General features: G+C 40.4%; 1 protein-coding gene across 1 annotated transcript in view; it reads left to right on the plus strand.

Annotated features, from left to right (window-relative positions):
• The first annotated feature begins 10,298 nt into the window (after positions 1-10,298).
• MALRD1 (MAM and LDL receptor class A domain containing 1) overlaps positions 10,299-17,491 on the plus strand; it is a 182,457-nt gene continuing 175,264 nt past the window's right edge. Inside the window, exons 1-5 of the mRNA XM_033165258.1 lie at positions 10,299-10,443; positions 11,356-11,508; positions 12,093-12,198; positions 13,810-14,177; positions 14,905-15,326. Coding sequence (XP_033021149.1) covers positions 10,305-10,443; positions 11,356-11,508; positions 12,093-12,198; positions 13,810-14,177; positions 14,905-15,326 — 1,188 coding nt within the window. The 5' untranslated portion in view covers positions 10,299-10,304. The remainder of the gene's footprint in view (positions 10,444-11,355; positions 11,509-12,092; positions 12,199-13,809; positions 14,178-14,904; positions 15,327-17,491) is intronic.

Genomic DNA, 17,491 nt, shown 5'->3' on the forward strand with positions numbered 1-17,491 from the left:
TTGCTGTCACTGAATGATTTGCCATTAAAGGTAAAGGGACCCCTGACCGTTAGGTCCAGTGGCGGACAACTCTGGGGTTGCGGCGGTCATCTCGCTTTATTGGCCGAGGGAGCCGGCAGTTCAAAAGCACGTCAAGTGCAAGTAGATAAATAGGTACCACTCCAGCGGGAAGGTAAACAGCATTTCTGTGTGCTGCTCTGGTTCGCCAGAAGCAGCTTAGTCATGCTGGCCACATGACCCGGAAGCTGTCTGCGGACAAAATGCCGGCTCCCTCAGCCTATAGAGCGAGATGAGCGCGCAACCCAGAGTCATCCACGACTGGACCTAACGGTCAGGGGTACCTTTACCTAATGTGCTAATTATTACCAGCTCTAAGGTTAGTTCTTGTTCACTAGGTAAAGGCAGACAGCTATCTGGGTCATGTAGAACGATAGCAGTCAATCCTAAATACCCCTGAACCAATGAGATTTAGGTCCACCTAATTACAGAACCATAGCATTGGAAAGGATTCTGGCATTCCATAATATTGGTCATTTTGGTATACCATTAATAGGTAAGATGTAGATTTCTGTGGAAGCTTGCCAGCTGTTTGTTTGTTTTAGTAGAACAGTACCATTATCATCTAAAATGTTTTGTTCTTAAAACTCTCACAGATGTTATCTCCTACATAGTGCATATCTGTAGTGGCTCAAATCCAAAGGTTGATAGATTGACAGTCCTGATTAGATCTTTAATTAAGCTTCCCCCCTCCTCACACAAATAACAATGTCAAGCTTGTGGGCTTCTTGAGAAAAAATACAGCTCATGCTATGGGCTTCCATGATTTGTAAGACTGCTAACATGCTTTAAAAGTACTAGCCTGTGCTGGCAGGTTGGTGACAGAAACTGAATAACATACATAATAGATGATTCAATGTGGTTGAGAACAGATATTGTCCAAGTTGAGATGATTATATCTCATTATAATAAACTGAGATATGAATAAGCTTTTTGCCCATGCATGCAGCCTCTTCACTCCTTCCTTTGCAGCATGAGCAATCAAACCAGGAAGCCCCTAATTAATCATAGTTCTCTGTTTAATTTGGACCAGGAGCTTCTAGAGCAGGCCACAATATCCAACCAACTTTAAACCATGGTTTAATCTTCTGGCTTGTTCTGAAGCTGATAACTAGTTACCTGGTTGGAATGAAATGTGAAACTACAATTAGTTAGAGCAGGATGGTTCTTCCCAGAGCCGGGTAAACGAAATGCTGGGCTTTGGGAAGGAGGTATGCAGGGCTCTCACAGAGTCCTAGAATTCCTTCCCAAAGCCTAGTTAGCACTTTCCCAGCTTTGGGAAGGAGGTGAGTGTGCTCTAGCACCCTGTCAGAGCCTCATGCCTCCTTACCAAAGCCTGACACCTCGTCTTTTATAAATAAATAAATAAAAGATCATTTTTTTCATGGAATGTTTTCCTTTTTATCACAAAGCATTTAGTGTTTGTGTGTATACACAAACAAACAAACAAACAAACAAACAAACAAACGGTATGCATGTATAATTAGCTGCACATACAGCTAATTCAATGTATAGGTAATTCAGTGCATTGCCGCTGGCATCCGTCTGTCTCGGGAGACAATGGATTAGTGCGCTGCCGGGGGTGAAGTCAATCTCTTGGAAGGTTGCAGTGCCTGCTGTGGTTGCAAAGACTGATACAGGAGACACATGTTTTGTTGCAGTTGTGGCAGTCAAAGGCATCCAGTTGCGCTGCTGCAGATGGAAATGCCGTGGTGCATACATGGCATACCAATCCTTTATCTGTGCAAATTATAATGCAGTGCTTCATTAAGGAAGAAAAGCAGAACATGGGTGCCCATTTTGGGGCAATGGTTCCACACGATTTCAATAACTTTAAATTATTCTTTTTAAAGACAATTTTCTATTAATAGCATGCATTAAATATCTCAGACACATTCAAGACCAAGTAGGACTGGGCTCATGTAGCTTTAAATTTGCAGTTCTCGCACAAGTGAAATAATTAAACCAAAATAATGTGCAATGGTCTAGTCAATTTCAGCACCACATGGGACCAAGAGAAACAGTTGTAAATGAGGGGGAAATGCATTTTCATTACAGTGAGTTCCATCCCTTCCTCCATCAGGCTTACAAAGTTATCAAGCTACTATTGCTTGTTCAGGACTAGAGCTTCATTAGCGGTATATATGCACTAGTTGTAATGCAGAATTTGCTTTGTTTGCGCAATTTAATTGATCGTCTGTGCACTACATTAATTCCAAACATAGTTTACAACACTGTATAGGGCAATGGAAAGATACTTTTGTCTTCCCAGATGAGACGTTATGTACTCTGCTGTTTTCTAGCTCTGAAAACAAGCCTTGTGCTAATAGTGGGAGATGGGTGAAAAGGGAGCAGAGGGGTCTTCAGCATCAATCAGCATTTGAGCAATAAACGCCAGAGTGATCTCTTTGAGTAGTGCCAGTGGAAGAAGAGTACTTCGGGCAAAGCAATTAATCACTCAGTGACTCAGCATGTAATGTCTCTTTGGCTGGTTTAAAATCGAAGGGCCAAACTAGATGAGATATCAGGAGATCCATGATTAGCTCTCGTGCATTTTATTTAAAGTTAAAAAGCAGCCATACAGGATGGTGGTGGAGTGGATGGATTAAGTCTGATAGGAACAGTCGTGCTGGAAAGGATGAGAGGGTTAATAGTCCAAGAGTCAGCCTCTGAAGTTTATTGAGATTTTATAAAACTTACTATGACTGGGTACAAATATAATAATAAATAACTTAAGAACCTAAGAAGAACCCAGCTGGATCAGACCAAAGTCCCATCTAGTTCAACATTCTGCTCTTACAGTGGTCAACTAGACGTCTATGGGAAACTTGCAAGCAGAAAATGAATGCAGTGTTCTGTTGTTTCATACATGAGCCTTGAGTTTGTGTGCTGTCCCTCCCCACTCCTGGTGTGGCTGTGAGGAAGAGATCTGAAATTTCAGCTTCCAATTTAATCTAACCACAGTTAGCATTGTTTTTACCTCTAAACTGTGGCTAATCATAATTATGATTTATTGAAACAAGGAAGCTTCATAAACTGTCATTTGAATTTGGCCTGTTTCAGTAAACTATAGTTAAGATCAGAAACGGGGGTGGGGTGGGGGTGGAATTCAATTAAGTCTGCACTTTGTGAAATTATATCTGAAACAAAAAATGTTTGTCCTGTTAAATTTGCACTTCTTCCAATTTTCCACTTGCAGTTCTCTAGCCAAGCGATGTGTATAAAAATATGTATATTAAAGTGTGTGTAAAAATGCATAGAATTGTGAAAATGATATACATAAAAGCATTATACTGGGGGAAATTGTTTTGCACGTTTGTGCATTAGGCAAAATTCTATTAAAAATGCATGTATTTGGAGAAATTCATGCAGAAATGCTGATGAATTTTCACAGGTTCTTAAAACAAAATACAAACTGATGTGGCAGTTTTGCCAATACCCAGATAAGAGTAACCAGTTTGTCCACATTCAGACATAATACTTAGCTGTTGTTCATTAAAAATGGAAGCAAAAACTTCTGATTTCCATGCCAGAGGACAGGGGAGGATGAAGTGCATGAGTCAGAAACACACATAGGCTTGTATGCATAGGACATAATTTATTATTAGGTCTGAATAAGACAATATCAACAAGGCTTGAAGAAAAATGTCCCCAAGAAGTGCATTAAAGGCATGCTCATGTCATTTATGTTTTCAGGCAATGAATGTTCCTAACAACCTCCCTATTTTATATTTCAGGAACCTTTATTTATGTGACTGGCTCACCGGTGGCAAACACTAAGCCTATAATTTCTCGCCTCAGCAGTCCAGTCTTTACAAAACTCTCCAGTGATGCTCTATATTGCCAGGTAACTTTGTGATATTTCCTTGCCATCCTAAGCAGTTTTTGTCTTCCTGTTTAGCCAACTGAATTAGACCATATGTTGCTTTTAGCCCAGGGTTGGGAAACATGCAGCCCTCCAGATGATGTTAGGTTACAAGTCCCATTATCCCCTGCCTGCATGGTCAATAGTCAGGGTTAGGAACTTATACACCAACAACACTGAAAGGGCCAAGCCTGGTCCTAGCACAATCCAATCCAACAGCAGCCTGCAAGATGCCTTTGGGCAGGGCCAACACCAAATTCCAGGAGGTCTTTGGCATGGTAAAACAAATGCCCCCACTCCACTGCCAATGTCCCTGCCAATGCCCCTGCTGACACTGGCACTCACCCACCCACCCCACCGCTGGAGAGCCCCTTGTGTCTCCCATCTTCCTCTTTGCAGCAGCAGCATTGCTACTGGCCCCTTCCCTGTACCGTATTTCCCCCCACTGCAAGAGGCACTGGCAGCTTCTCTGCCAGCTCTTGACTCTGAGAAAAGGCCAAAGAAAGGTTCTTCTTCAGAACCAGGCATTCTGAGTGTGCTGCAACCTCAAGGTTTCTAAGTATTTGACAATAACAAATTAAAAGCCCAGTCGGTTTTGGCGGGGAGACTGGAGGATGCTTGCAGGTCAGTTACATTAGATTTGTGATTAAAGGGTACATGGAAAGATACTGTGCATTCGTAGTTTATTGTTATGTGATCTATTGAAGGGGTTCATAATTTCATTTTAAAAATCCTTCCAACAGATGAGATTTTGGTATCAGTTGTCCCAGGATTCCCAGCTGAGTGTCTTTCTTCGAACTTCTGTTGATGGGGATTTGCAAAGCTTACATAACTCAAAGCCTTTCAAGAGCACAATGCAGTGGACAAAAGCAAATATCATTTTAAAAAACGTCACTGGCGATGAAATTGTAGGTCCTTTTCAGGTAAGCCCCTTAGAAGACCAAGGTGCAAGTGTACGCAAGTAGTTATTTGCTTCTGGTATTCCTCATTGCAAAATAACTTTAAAACTTTAACAATAATAATGTAGTTGGCTGGATCCAGATTAAGTCAGTTGTCCTAGTGGAAATAATTTGAAATTCCATTGATTTAAGTGGGACTTAAATTCAACTAACTTGATATGGATCCAACCCTTTACATTACTTCAGCTGAAATTAAAAATAAAGGAGAATGCTGCTAAATAGTATGGCACATGTTAATATGTATCGAAGATTGGCTTAGAAACAATTGCAGAACATTCAGAATTTCACATTTCTAGAGATCATATTTATTCTAGTAGATAGTTGTAAGTAGCATTTAGAGAAGGGCTTGCCAATTTCTCAGGAGCCATTGTGATTTCTATACACTCATTCAGAGGCTAAACCCTTTCACAGCTAGTCAGACTCTGTAGAAAAGTAGGAGGAAGAGCTTTCCAATGGTGTTGATATTCAGTTATATAAAAATTTTTAAATGATGTGACATTAAAATGTGGAATATCTTTTCTTACAAGTTTTGAAAAATATTTTATTTTTGGTATGTGTGAGACTTTCCACATACTTTGACTGAAATTTGGTAGGGCTGCCAGAGGCTAGATCAGGTTTATAGCAGGAATAGGATCACCCTGATGTTGCTGGACTACACCTCCAATCATCCCTGACCCTTCTGGCTGTGGCTAATGGGATCTGGAGTCCAACAGGAGGACCATGGGTTCCCCAGCCTAGTCTATGTGAAACTGATCCTTTCAGCCGCATTAATAATGCACAGCCTTTTTAGTAACTTCATTTATGGTGTTCCACTTGCAGCGTTGTCACCATTTTTTGGTCCTTGCAATGTCCCAGTACCTGGCAAATATGATGTTATGTCTAAACTAACAACATAAGTAGGAATAGGCAAGCTCCCAGCATCTCAATTCAGACTGGGCTGAATTGGACTTTTTCGACTTAAAAATAAATAAATCAAATCTTGGGACGGCCTGGTGCATTCTAGACACTTTCTTCCCTGGTTGGCCTCCATTGCAGCGTACCTTCCCTACCTTCAGTTTTCCTCTGTCACCCTTGCAACTTCCTCCCTTTCCCTAACAGTGTGCAAAGGTGGGCATAAATGGCAGCTCAGTTGCTTAGGTTACCAGAACCTTACCAATAGGATGTTTTTGAAGCCAAGATTTATTGAATTGTAGTTGGTTATGGCTTCTGACTCAAAGGCTTTTCCCACTCAGCCACTCCTTGGCTGCATTCCTTTGTGTAGGTTAGTTTTTTCCTAGTCTGACGAGCAGAGAGTTGAGAAGCACAGGAGAGTAGGCGACAATGCAGGCCTTTAGGCCTTCCCACTCCTATCTAGGGGGCGTTATACCCTGTTGACAGTGCCCCAAGTTGCCATACATGTGTGTTAATAACTTGGCAGCTTTCCCACCAGTGACAATTATGGTGTTGTCATCGACGGGCAATGTTTCTCTAGCCAAATTCTTAAAATGACATATGAATTCCTCAGAACACGTCACTGTCCTTCCTCCCTTCCACCCCAACTCTCTGTGATTCTAATGTGGAGCCTGCTGTTGAGCTAATGCACCATAAAAAGCACCCTTACTGCACAAACCCACTTCGCTTCATCCTGGACACCATAAATATTTATAGCGCAAGAGAGGCTTCTGTTTTAAGCATTGTGCTTCAGTCATATTTCACTTCTATGAGGCCCTTAAGCAAACAGCTATTTCTCAACAGTGCAACGCATAGCCCTCCAGTGACCCCAGCAATAAAATGTGGCTCTATTTGTTAGCTGTCAGCCATTATGTGTTTACACAAAATATCACAACAGATATTATTTCTCATTGTGGAAATGCCTTGTTGGCTTCAGTGGGGATGGCAAAAATGAATTAATGGGAGAATCAAACTGAATTGCAAACAACAACTTCTGCTCATCTAGAAAGCCATGTAACTCAGCCAGCCTATTCTTATGTCCCACTAACATGGTTGCTGAGACCCTGTTGTATGAATTGGGTATTGGATGTAATGACCTTTTATGGTCCCTTCCTTAGCCCTTGAGATGTTTGGATGGTGGGTGTTTGTGCTTTGTGAAATTGACCCCCTTTCCACTTGGATTATGCACTTCTTTACCCTATTTTTCAGTTGCCTTTCTTTTCCTCTTGAGTTTTTATAGTTCAGAGGTGTGGAAGTAGAGTAATGCAGACCTAGGACATGTTTCTCTCCGTGTGACCTGCATTCCCTTGTTGAGGATGATATATGACTAGCATAGTTATGATGGGCTACTAAACTAGTCTGATGCATATCCCCCAATCTCCTAAACCATGATATTTGTGTATATTGTATGTGCATGATATTCTTTGAAGCAGTGGTCTTGATCTTGGAATACTGGATAGAATTCTGACTGGCTTAATGTCAGTGTTTTCAAGTGGGCACAGGGTTACTCCTACATTTATCTCAGGATGAGTACTTAAGTTGTTGGTCCAAGTTATTGCCCCAAAAGATGCTTTCATTGGTTTGTCCTCAGACCTTCTCTTATATATGGGGTATGACACTGCTCTTAATTCAGTAAAACAAAGATTGTGGGATATTGCCTTCTGTGAATTGCGGGCCTGTTCATGCTCATCCTGCTCACCAAATACCATGAGTATACAGTTGTTTTTCACAGCTGAATATATAAATAATTTGACAGTTGTCAATTATCATAGATTTTTTTTTTTACTATGGCCAGATTTAATGTGTTTCCTTTGGAAATGCTCCAAGGTAAATATTGCTTTGCAAGATTTTCTCCCTGTAGTAATCAGGAAGTAGAATGCATGAAGCACATTCTCCTGTCCTAAAGACTATAAGCAGACCCAACAACATATGAGTAACCCACTATTGGCAAATCTACAGGCAATTTCTATTCCAAGTTCATACAGGATGATAGTATTCCTAGTGTGACTTCGGCTGTTGCCAAGTTTCTGTCTGAGGTGGCCAAGATCAGAGATCAATTTGTATTAGACAAAAGTCTGAAAAGTCATAGTCTTATGATCTGCCCAAGCAGTTTGTGTGCTTTTAATGTATTTAATATGCTATGAATGAATGTTGTATGCATTGAACTCTGTTGGGTCTTTGGACCTCAATAAAGAATTGTTTGATTGATGAATGGGGCTTATGTTTTGACTTTGGAGTGAGATGATATTTTTTAGATTACATACCGTAGTTCAATACTAAATGTGATTATTAACGAGACTTGAGGAATTGACATATCTATGGTATTATTTGCTAAGATAGATGCATATTCTTTTGAAAAAATCCCAGGCTAGTTGCAAATGGAATTTAACTTCAAGTGTATTTAATTTTTAAACACAGAGCATACATATATAAGTAGCATTTAATAAGGTTATTTCATTGGTATTGCAGATAATTCTACAAGCCACTGTTCAGTCAACAAAAGCCACTGTTGCTGTTGATGACATCAGTATAACAAAGGCCTGTAGGACTAATTATAATTTATTTTCAAGTACTGACCAAAAAGGTAAGTACAGAGCAGCATTTTCAAATTGGTTTGCTGACCTATTTAATTGTTCTCCCTTTGCTTATGTTTCCACAAAAATATATTACTTAGGCATGGTATAGTTACAGCGCCATTCTATACATGTCTACTCAGAAGTAAGTTCCATGGAGTGAAGTTCAATGGACCTTACTCCCAGTTGAGTTGATAAAGGGCTGCAGCCTTAGTTGTAATCAGCAGGCTTATTTCAAGTTTATGAGGTTTTGTGATTTGGTTTTTGTTTGGTTCCATGTGATTGATTTTTGTGTGCATTCTGGGGTGGAATCTAGACACATATAAAAAATGCTGTGAAAATGCTTTATATATTGAATTTGCCATAAGCTCACAATCACCATATAGTGTCACATATGTATAATGTGCTTAAAACACACTGAAAATGTTACAGGTGAAAAACGAAAAATTAGAATATTGTGGAAAGGTTCATTTCTTTCAGGTGAAACTAATATATGAGAGATATGTCAAGCCTTTGTTTGTTATAATTGTAATCATTGTGGCATACAGCTGATGAGAACCCCAAATTAACAATTCAACTTTGGGGTTTTCATCAGCTGGATGCCATAATCATCACAATTATAACAAACAAAGGCTTGACATATCTCGCTTTGCATGTCATGAGTCTATCTCATATATTAAACTCCAGTAGCTAATGAAAACAATTGCTTACATAAATGGACTTTTCAACGATATTCTAATTTTTCAAGTTTCACCTGTATATTTGCAGCTGTATAGCTGAGTCCCAGGTATAGGTTTTTGTATAAGTACCCACGTTTTGAGGATGTCTTAGAATCATGCATGTCAGAGTTTACATTTATTCAATGACCAATGACAGATACTCAAGTATACCCTAAGAAGGGTGTGGCAAGCTTTGCTTGCCTCCATGCTGCCTTACATGCATGTCCAGTTGGTGCATATGCACATACAGTTCTGTACATAAAGACTCAAATCACACATTTAATCTCTAGACTGTATATTGGATGTCTTGGACCTCACAATTTGATCCTGTGTACATGGGTTTGTACATGAGTATCCCCCAATTAGACATAAGGGCCCTGTGTGAATAGCTAGCAGTATTCAAAACAGTGAAGGAATACTGAGTAGGGAGTCTCTCAGTTCTCACCTCATGCAGTAGAATAATTTACAGAAGTATAATCAAATCTAGTCAAATGCAGGAATCACATTATTCTGTGATTCAGTATGTGCAGAATTTGGCATGTGGTACAGAATCTGCTGACTGTCATGGACTCTGCAGAATATAAGCTAAGGATTTGTAAAGCCTTTGACCATTGATGGCCCACAAGATCAGGACAATATTGCAAGCCCTTTTCCTGAGCATACAGCAACAAACATTGAATTGAAACCCCACTACTTCAGCAGACTGAAGAATATATTCAATACATTAGCTGAAGGGAAAAAGAAGTGTTGCTAGGCAAAAAAAGGATTGGGGGTTACCGGTATACCCAACTAAAGTTTATTCACTGAGTGAAATTCAACTATGTTTTATTCAGTGGAAACCTACTGGAATTAATGTGATTAAGAAAGTCATGCCCACTTATTTCAGTGGGTCTACTCTGAGTAGGACTAACATTGGAAATCAAGCCAAGTCAGATTTTTGTCCATCTAGTCTAGTACTATTTTCTCTGACTGGGAGCTGATCTCCAGGGTCTTAAGCAGAGATCTTTTCTATCTCCTGCTACCTGACCCATTTATCTGGAAATAAGAGGAATTCAACCTTGGAACTTTTTGCATACAAAATATGTGCTCTACCCCTGAGACAAAAATATGGCAAATGTGTTCTGTAGATAATACTTAAGTTTTAGCCACAGGATTTTTTTCTGGCAAGAAAAAGCAACTGTGTTTTTTTAAAGGGGCATCAATGTTGGAAACCTCTGATTCTTCATCTCTTTATTGTCCACCTGGATTGTTGGCATGTAAGAATGGAGACTGTATTACCTCTGACAAGTTTTGTGATTTCACTCCTGATTGCCAAGATGGCAGTGACGAAGCCCTGTGCTGTAAGTGAAAACACATTGATCTGTAATTCATGCTTAAAGATCTTTAAATGTGCATGTCAATAGCCTTGTGGCTGTTTCATTAGGATCAGTTAATTAAGACAAACCACGCAGAAGGTGAAGCACTTTCACTCGGCGTCCTTATTGATGTCTTCATGTACAGTTGTGGCTACTTCTCAGATTAGAACTAAAATTGAAAATGACTTGTCAGAATAACAGAACCTCAGAAAGTGACATTTAGAGCTTCACTTTTCAAAGGAGGAATTCGGCTTTACTTTCAGCTTTGCTTTCTTAAAACAGTCTTCTCTCTCTCTTTATCCAGATACCTACAGCAGGGATCTATAGAGTTCTAACTGATTTGATAAGGATGATTCACACATGTCTGGCATGTGGAAACAGGAGCAAAGCTGGAGCTTGTGAACACGCCTTTTCAAAGCTAAATAATACTCTAGCTCAGCCTTTCTCAACCTTGGGTCCCCAGATGTTGTTGGACTACAATTCCCATCATGCCTGACCACTGGTCCTGCTAGCTAGGAATGGTGGGAGTTGTAGGCCAAAAACACATGGGGACCCAAGGTTGAGAACCACTGCTCTAGATCATGCATGGACTCTCTTTGATCCCTTGGCCCACCAATTTGTTTTAAAGTGTACAAGTTGTGCAAACTCTGTTTTGTTCACAGATGCTCTTGCACCTCCAAATAACTGCCTTAGAAGGTTGAGGAACCCTCCAGAACAGCATAGGAAGTGGTGTGGTGGTTGCAGGACTATGGGGCATCAGTACAGCACTTTCTAATTAGGCACCTTCCAATTCACCTCCCCTTCCAACTGCATCTTGTCCTTCTGTATACACTGGTTGCTAACCTGTCAGATAAATTGATGCAGACTAAAATAAATAAATATATATATATATTCCAGCTGCTAAATGTGACTTTGAAACAGACAGCTGTGGCTGGATGGAAACAGCCAGGGGTGATGCATTTGATTGGGTAAGGAGCTCCAGAAGCAGTCTACCCCCTGCTTTCCAGAAGCAAGCTCCAGCACAGGACCACACCTATAACCAACCTGCAGGTAAGGTCTTACCCATGGCCAGCTTCAGGTGTGAGTGGGATCCCAGCACAATATTCTTTGGTGGTTCCTATCCTATATCAGAGGGTTTCTCTGGCATGTTTACCTGGTGGTTATGGTGGGCAGCAGCATCTGCACTCCAATGATCAGGGGATGACTAAGTCTTGGGAGCCACCACCATTTTAATTTCCCACAATAATTGGGGGCCTTGTAGGAATGAAAATGGTGGTGACTCCTAGACCCAGCCACCTGGCACTTATTGGCAAATCAGGGGAAAAAAGCATTATTTTAAAAGTAAATACAGGACATGTGGCTAAGGTTGCTACATAGTCATGCCAGGCATGATCTCAATTAATCTAAGTAGGAAAACCATCCACAGTTGCAATTTTATGTCAGAACACTTTTCAAGGGATGTGGTACAGATATGTATGGCTTTTTTCTTTATTATGTTTTTAGATATGTTGTAAGCCACCCAGAGTTGCTGTGAAAACCTAGTCAGATGGGTGGGGTATAAATAATAAAATTATTATTATTAATTATTATATGTACTTAGTGGAAAAATAATTTCATTTTCCTCTTCTTAATAGGCCACTTTATGTTCATTCTAAGAAACAGCAGCAGTATCTCACAGACTGCACAGCTACGAAGCCCAAAATTCAGCCAGGCTGGATCAGGTTGCACAATGACCTTCTGGTATGAATGAAGTTTGATTTTTGTGTTTAGGGGAAGACACGGCTGCCTTTGAAATGAAAAAGAGGACAGTGTTTGTGCTTTGTTCTGCAATATGTGGAATGCATGTTTAGTATTTGTTTTGAAAGTAGATTTGGATAAATTCACTACCCAAGAAAAACGTTAAACCCTTTGAACACATTTAGAGCTTCTATGTCTGACTATTTGGTATATTCTGATTATGGCCCATTTGTACTAGTTTAACTCCTGGTTTATTACAATGATTATATTACATTGATATAGCACCAAGTCCTGCACCACTGCTCTGACATAATCATTGATTTCAAACTATTCAAAGTATTTCATGTGGTTGTGTACTAAATTCTAGGCTGGATCTACACTGACCTGTTTAACGTTATTAGAACAATATTAGATATATTGTTCTAAAATGTTACAGGGCATACTTTTAAAGTAAAGCTTTTCTTACCTCTATCAAAACACTCTCCCTACTACTAGTTGCTGGTTGCTCTGCAACACCCTCTGGTGTCACATTTTAATAAGGCATTAGGTAAAGGGGGTAAAGGGGACCCTGACCATTAGGTCCAGTCGCAGACGACTCAGGGTTGGCCAGCATGACTAAGCCGCTTCTGGCAAACCAGAGCAGTGCACAGAAATGCCGTTTACCTTCCCACCTGAGCGGTACCTATTTATCTACTTGCACTTTGATGTGCTTTCGAACTGCTAGGTGGGCAGGAGCAGGGACCGAGCAAATGTTAAAAGTAGAACGTCATGTGGCCATATGGTTATCAAAACCACTTCTTAACCCTTAACGTTAAAAATCATGAGTGTAGACTCAATTGACTCAATTGAATTAAAATTAAAAATAATTTAATTAATATTTTGAGCATCTCTGTTATATTGTGAATTCTAATTTTATTTTGGACTTTAGTCAGAAATCATTTCCTAGTTCTTTCTGACTGGATTGTTTAATGTCCTTGGAACTAATTTTTCTGTTTTGTTCTTACTGGCTTCAGCCTTCCAGCAGTCCTTCTTAACGGAAGTAGAAAAAGGATCATACCAGGGTGATTAACAGTTAAACATAAACACCTTGACTGTAGTTTTCTAGTTTCTGTATCCTTGAAAATACCTTAGCCATTTCTGTCTCTGTGAGCCCATGACATTTTAAATCCCCTTCAAAAATCCAAAGTTCTCTCAAATTCTAAGTGTTTGCATGATTAAAAATCTGAAGCCTGATTAAGAGTAGATAAGCCAGTATTCCTGATCTTATGCACTTTAAATAGCACCAATTGGTTAGACTCATTTCAGCTATAATTCTGCTTAGTATTAATGAATTATACAGATGCTGCATTTGTTTTTTGTATGTAAATCTCTTTATTTGCAGTATTAGTATTGGAAGGGTCAAAAAAGGCCAAGAATAATTGTAAGGAAAGACAGTCTATCCTCTGTCTGCTTCTCACATGATTAAACTGTGTCAATTCAAGTAACAACTTGGTGTCTCAAGCAAAGCATAGGTACACTACAAAAAAGCTGTTTTAGAGCAAATTTGGTCTCTCTGTGTGCATTTGTTTTGTATGTTGATGGTGTTGATCCCTAACTTTCAGACTCCCTTCTCAGGTATTACAACTACGGACTATCAGTTGGAGCAGCAGAAATGCAATTGCTTGTTGATGGACAAAAAGATCCTACAGCCCTTTGGAGGATATATTACAATCAAGGAGATCAGTGGTTAAAGGGTTTCATTCAGCTTGGTCGCCTTCCACACCCATTTCAATTATCTCTAGATAAAGTCAGCCTTGGATTTTATGATGGTGTCTCAGCAATTGATGATATAACATTTGAGAACTGTGCAATGCCACCTCCAGCATTAAACTGTGGAGGCCCCGATCATTTCTGGTGCCAAGACTCAAAGGCTTGCATCAACAGTTTGTTATTGTGTGATCTTGTTGATGACTGTGGAGATGGGTCTGATGAAGACAAATGCGGTAAGACACTGAAACATTCCTCCTTAAATTGCATTGGTCAACTTCCAAGCACTGAGTAAATCTTGTGCTTGCTTCTCAGACGATATCACAGTTCTGTTCACTTCCATAGACCTAGCACACTGAGTATATAGAAGAGGGAAGGATTGCACCCATAAAGAAACCAAGGTCTGTGGAGACTGAATTTTAGAAAATATTGCTCACTTTGGATTAAGATTTGCTGATTTCCTACAAACTTTTAAATGGTGCCTTATCCTTAGCACACTGCTAAGAATAAGTAGGAAATCAGTTGAATTTTCTGCATGAGAAGCCTAACAATTTAACACATCCCATTAGTTTACACTAACTAATGTAAGTTAGTTATCATTTGTCATTGAAAGTGTCCGAAAACAGATACATATGACAGTATTGCTTGAGCAAAAGTGGCCTCACCAAATTTGCTGCCCGCATTATCAGGTGGCTACTTCTGGGAGGTGGGATCCAGAGTGGGAGTGGGGGGCTTACTGTTAGCAAGGGTGGCAGCAGCCCTTTTCAAAACAACAAAGGTCTGTTTTTGAAGCTCTGCTGTCATGGGTGCGAGTAGAGCTCCTCTCAGCAGCTGACAACTGGCAGCCACCAGTTTCTTCTGTGCAGAATGCCCCACATATAGTATTGACCTGTGGGGTGGGGTGGGGATGTGGCATCTCTCTGGCATTTAAAAATCAAAGGCATATGCATTCACTGGTTTCAGCAACTGAGCTGCAGTGCGACTTTGAACTTGGCCTCTGCAACTGGGAACAAGATGTCGATGATGACTTTGACTGGACCAGAAACCAAGGGCCAACCTCCACTTTTAACACCGGGCCAATGAAGGACCACACTTTGGGCACAGCCAAAGGGCATTACCTTTACATTGAGTCTTCAGAGCCACAGATGTTCCAAAACCAAGCCGCTTTGCTAAGCCCAGTCTTTAACTCTACCTTTGCACATGGAAATAAAAGCTGCATTTTTCGCTTCTATTATCATATGTTTGGAAAGCACATTTACAGGCTGGCAGTTTCCCAGAGAACTGTGAGCAATACAAGGGGACAGCTGCTGTGGCAAACATTTGGCAATCAAGGCGACAAATGGATAAAGAAAGTGCTCTACGTTGAGAGTTCAGAGCCATTTCAGGTATGCTTGCTTAGAATGACACAAAACGTTTATGAAGATTTTTTCCTTTCCTTTCCAAATGGAAGTTTGACTGCTAGATCACATTTCCTTTGAAACAATTTCTGATCAAACATTAACTGGGCATATCTTTTGTGTATACTTAGCAGCAAAATATATTGTAAAGGGATCACTAACCTGGGCACATTTTGAATTCTGTGGAAGTGTTGTGGGCATCAGTCACAAAATGGCTGTGTGTGGGGTGTTGTTGTTGTTCAGTCGTTCAGTCGTGTCCGACTCTTTGTGACTCCATGGACCAGAGCACGCCAGGCATGCCTATCCTTCACTGCCTCTTGCAGTTTGGCCAAACTCATGTTAGTAGCTTCGAGAACACTGTCCAACCATCTCATCCTCTGTCGTCCCCTTCTCCTTGTGCCCTCCATCTTTCCCAACATCAGGGTCTTTTCTAGGGAGTCTTCTCTTCTCATGAGGTGGCCAAAGTACTAGAGCCTCAACTTCAGGATCTCCTTCTAGTGAGCACTCAGGGCTGATTTCTTTGAGAATGGATAGGTTTGATCTTCTTGCAGTCCATGGGACTCTCCAGAGTCTCCTCCAGCACCATAATTCAAAAGCATCAATTCTTCGGCGATCAGCCTTCTTTATGGTGCAGCTCTCACTTCCGTACATTACCACTGGGAAAACCATACGGTAGCTTTAACTATACGGACCTTTGTCGGCAAGGTGATGTCTTTGCTTTTTAAGATGCTGTCTAGGTTTGTCATTGCTTTTCTCCCAAGAAGCAGGCATCTTCTAATTTCGTGTAGCATAACACAAAATGGCTGCCACATATAAAAGATCATAAAATGAGGGAGGGCCACAATATGGTGTGGAAAGCAGGAGGCAGCAGTGGAAGGTGGAGGTGGAAAAGTTCTGTTTCATAAATGTGAACTCATTCCATCCATGGAAGGGAATTTTGGATTTGTGCCATTCAGTCTTTGCTTTTCTCTTCAGTGGAAAATCAATTCCTGGTGCAAGTTTCATTCACAGAGCACAGTGCTACTCTATACTTTTATTTTTCATACAGTTGTTTCAGTTTCCTCTGTTGTTTCATACTAATAAAATACATTAAACATAATTGGCTAGCAGTGACAAAATGGTATACAAAAAAGTCTTTCTTATGCCTTTAATAATAGCTATAGAAATCTAAAGGCCTCTATAATCAGGTACCCATAATGTTAGTTTGGGGCATCAAGTAGTTTGCTTGTTTATCACCTAACATTTGCTCCTAAAGTGTGCTGGATTTTATCGATTCTGTGTGGTTGGAAACTGTGTTAATTGCCCCCATGTGGTGCTGCCAAATTATAAGAAACCACTAAAAATGCCTCTGATCTCTTATTATTCCATAATAACTGCTGCAGGTCTTTATTAACAACTCTTACAAAGTTCTGTTCATACATAGCTACATTGTATAAGTTGATTACCCCTGCTGCTTTTTGTAATTCTCATTATCCACATATCCTAGACTGAATTGGCTAAAATGCTGAGAATGGGAATTTAGTGTGCAATTTTGCATGAAAAACTGCAACAATGATTTACATAACATTAGAGAGTGAATAATTATTCAGTACTTGAAAGAGCAACCTATTTAAATAACCAAATATTTATTCATACACTCAAATTTTAGATTCCTTTTGACGTCCTGCAGACACAGTTTTTGTTGGTCACTGTCACGGCAACCCTTGCCGTCGGATGTTGCTGTGAGATAACACCCGGCTCAGTTCTCGATTTTCAAAGCATTTTATTGTCCTTGCTAATTACAGAGCAATAAATCTCGTCTGTCCTCCATTACTGCAAAAAACCTAACTGCTTTCTTCGCGCGCTTTCCAGCACAGGAATTTCCGGTTCAATCTGAAGTGACGTTTATGTCTCTTTCTTTCCCCCCTACTCTCCTCCCCCTGTCTGTTCCTAAATTGAGTGCTTTCTCTTTCATCCGACAACTCCGGCTCGGGGGGGGCTGCTTGAGGATGACGTATCTGTTGCTATAATTGCCCCTTTGTCTCTATATGCCTTCTCCTCCCCCAGCCTGGCTGTTTTCCAACTTTCTCTCCCTTTTTCCCCTGCGCTGCTTTCCCCAGCCCCGTTTTGCTCCCTGACATCCACTCCCTCCTCAAGGCCCCCTTCCCCCCCTG

This window comes from Lacerta agilis, chromosome 12 (assembly GCF_009819535.1).
Source record: "Lacerta agilis isolate rLacAgi1 chromosome 12, rLacAgi1.pri, whole genome shotgun sequence".
Classification (NCBI taxonomy): domain Eukaryota; kingdom Metazoa; phylum Chordata; class Lepidosauria; order Squamata; family Lacertidae; genus Lacerta; species Lacerta agilis.